The sequence below is a fragment of the Lipotes vexillifer genome, unplaced genomic scaffold (genome assembly GCF_000442215.2).
Source record: "Lipotes vexillifer unplaced genomic scaffold, Lipotes_vexillifer_v1.1 scaffold818, whole genome shotgun sequence".
NCBI lineage: Eukaryota > Metazoa > Chordata > Mammalia > Artiodactyla > Lipotidae > Lipotes > Lipotes vexillifer.
In genome coordinates, this window is record NW_006771890.1 from 1,592,569 (window position 1) to 1,595,383 (window position 2,815).

Below are 2,815 nucleotides of genomic sequence, written 5' to 3' on the forward strand. Positions count from 1 at the left end.
GTAGGATAAAGTCTAACCTCTTTCCCAAGGCCTTATGTGATAGTCCCTCTGCTAATTCCTCTGATCTTATAGCACCCTACTTCTACTCACTCTCCCCCAGCTTTTTACTCCAGCCATTCTGAGTTCTTTTCAGTTCCTAGAATGGGTCTAACTCTGACTTGGGCCTTTACTTACATTCCTTGCTTTGCCGGACATAGTCTTTAACCCCCCTTCCTCTAGCTAACTGGTCCTCATCCTTCAGGGTTCAGCTGTACTGACCCTTCCTCGGGGTAGCCAAGTGATTGGCTGTCCATGCTGTGTGTTTCTCTGTAATGTTGACTGTGCTATTTTATAGCTGTCAGCTTACTCAGACCTCCCAGGAAGCAGGGGTCATGCTCATCTAGTTAACTCCTGCTCCTCCAGTGGTAGGCACCAAGAAAGCCTTCCATAAATGTTTGAATGAAGGGCCCCCTCCTGGGGATCCAGACCTGTGCTCAGTTCAGCCCTTCTCTTCTAACATCTCCTAACTCCCAGCAAAGCCAACAGGACCCCAAGCTGAAGAGGAGCATAGCAGTACCTGAACTCGAGATCAAAGTGGCCTCTCCACCCACAAGATGATAGCTTGTTTAGAACTTTTTATGTTACTGAGAAACCATGTCTACCCAGCATATTCAAATGGCAGGTCTGGTAACTACATGAGGGTTTGAGCTGGAGTTTCAGCCTTAAACACACAAAGAGCAAAATTCTGTAGAAGCAAAAGGCATAGATTAAGATACTCGAGCCTGGTTTCACCTTCTGTATTTGCCACTTGTTACCAGTGAGAACACGGCCGAAACACATGTGCTCGGTCTGCCTCAGTCATCTTGTCTGTAAAGTGGGCAAGTTATCCCCACTTCATCATGTTGTCAGGAATAAATGAGGCAAAGCTTATCAGGTGTTTAGCAAATTTTGTGCCCCTTATTAAGCCCTCAAAAATTAATTATAGGGGGGAGGGATAAATTGGGAGATTGGGATTGACATATACACACAACTATATATAAAATAGCACAGGGAACTCTACTCAATACTCTGTAATGACCTGTATGGGAAAAGAATCTAAAAAAGAGTGGATATATGTATATGTATAACTGATTGACTTTGCTGTACACCTGAAACTAGCACAACATTGTAAATCAACTATACGCCAATAAAAATTTTTAAAAAATGAAAAAATTATTATAACTATTGTAGTTATAAAAATAGAACAGGGCTTCCCTGGTGGCACAGTGGTTGAGAGTCCACCTGCCGATGCAGGGGACACGGGTTCGTGCCCCAGTCTGGGAAGATCCCACATGCCGTGGAGCGGCTGGGCCCGTGAGCCATGGCCGCTGAGCCTGCACATCCGGAGCCTGTGCTCCTCAATGGGAGAGGCCACAACAGTGAGAGGCCCGCGTACCGCAACAAAAAAAAAAATAGGACAGCCTTTAAATTTTGTGCTTTTTAGTTTTCCCATTGGAAATAAATACACCAAAATGAAAAAAAAGGGGGGGGTGGCTTACGAAATGGCACGTAGAGAGGACTCCCATATCTACCAGAGAAGGTCTATATGTATATGTATATGTATAGAAAACATCTGGGGCTTCTTCTGGGAGGTGGGTTTGTGGTTGATCTTCATTTTATTCTTTTTGCTTGACTCTGTTTTCTAACATGAACACATTGCTCATTAAGTGGGTGATGGTAGAAAGGAGACATAATGTTTAAAAAAGGAAAAGGGAAGAAAGAAATTAGCTAGAGGCTAAGAAGGCATAGTGTAGGTCTGCTCCCCAGTTGTAGTTGTTCCTGTCTTTACTTAACGTGGTTCTCCCTTGGCAGGATTTTTCACCCAGATCTCCACCTTGGCTGATGTGCAGGAAAATGTCATGGAATACCTCCATGTACTCAGCCGGCCCAAAGTCATCGACCAGGAGCATGACGTGGTGTGGACTGAAGCGTACATCGACAGCACTGTGAGTCCCCAGGGCCCCAGGGGAGAGCCTGAGGGTTCCTCCTACCATGGGAGAGTTTCCCTGGGTTTATTCCAGAAGATGGTGGTTGTAGCATTCCTTCTCAGTAACGGGGTTCACTGACATCTTCCATATTTGTATGGTTTGCGTTGGTCTCTTAGCAAGCAAGGTTGGTGACAACTCCTAATATCAGAGAATGTAACAGGTTCTTCTGGAAGGTGTCTCGTCAGCACAGAAAACTCACTTTTGGTTTCTGTCTTCTCTACCTTTTTTTCCTTCTCACAAGTTTACAAATTCTGTCAGTGTGGCAATGATGACAGGTGTGTTAGATTCAGTTCTTGCCATCATCGGAGAGGCCCAGTCCTGGGGATGAATCTTGGGTCTCAACTTGGGAAGGTGGGACCACTTTCAGTTCTGACAGTGAATTGGAGCCACCGTAGAGGCCACAGCTGCCTTTTCTTCCCTTGAACAAGTGAGAAAATGCTTCAGTGGTGGTTATATAGGCACTGACTGTTGTTGCAACTCTGGCCATGGGCTAATTCTAAAGCCAAATTCCAAGGAAAAAAGATTCTGGTGCCGAATTAGCTTTAAAGGAGGAGTGTTGCCAATCGTCAAATAATGGCTCAATGGCCAGGTTTCTTGTGTAATTGCTGGGTGATTTTTCATAGTGATAATGAATCTGATGGGAGTGGCATTTTTCGTTTATTGATTGTAAATGTTCTCAGAGGGCCCCCTCCCATCATTTGTGTCAGGATTAACATCACATTAATCACTGTAACCCAGACCAGCCGTCCTCCAGAGTGATCTCAATGGCTGCCATGGGCCAGCTTTTCTCTCCACAAGCTCTCTCATTC

At 45.0% G+C, this 2,815-nt stretch overlaps 1 protein-coding gene across 1 annotated transcript in view; it reads left to right on the forward strand.

Annotated features, from left to right (window-relative positions):
- CACNA2D3 (calcium voltage-gated channel auxiliary subunit alpha2delta 3) overlaps nucleotides 1-2,815 on the forward strand; it is a gene marked incomplete at its 3' end in the record, with an annotated part of 652,765 nt that overhangs the window by 524,113 nt on the left and 125,837 nt on the right. Inside the window, exon 13 of the mRNA XM_007447233.1 lies at nucleotides 1,831-1,964. Within this exon, the coding sequence (XP_007447295.1) occupies nucleotides 1,831-1,964 (134 nt within the window). The remainder of the gene's footprint in view (nucleotides 1-1,830; nucleotides 1,965-2,815) is intronic.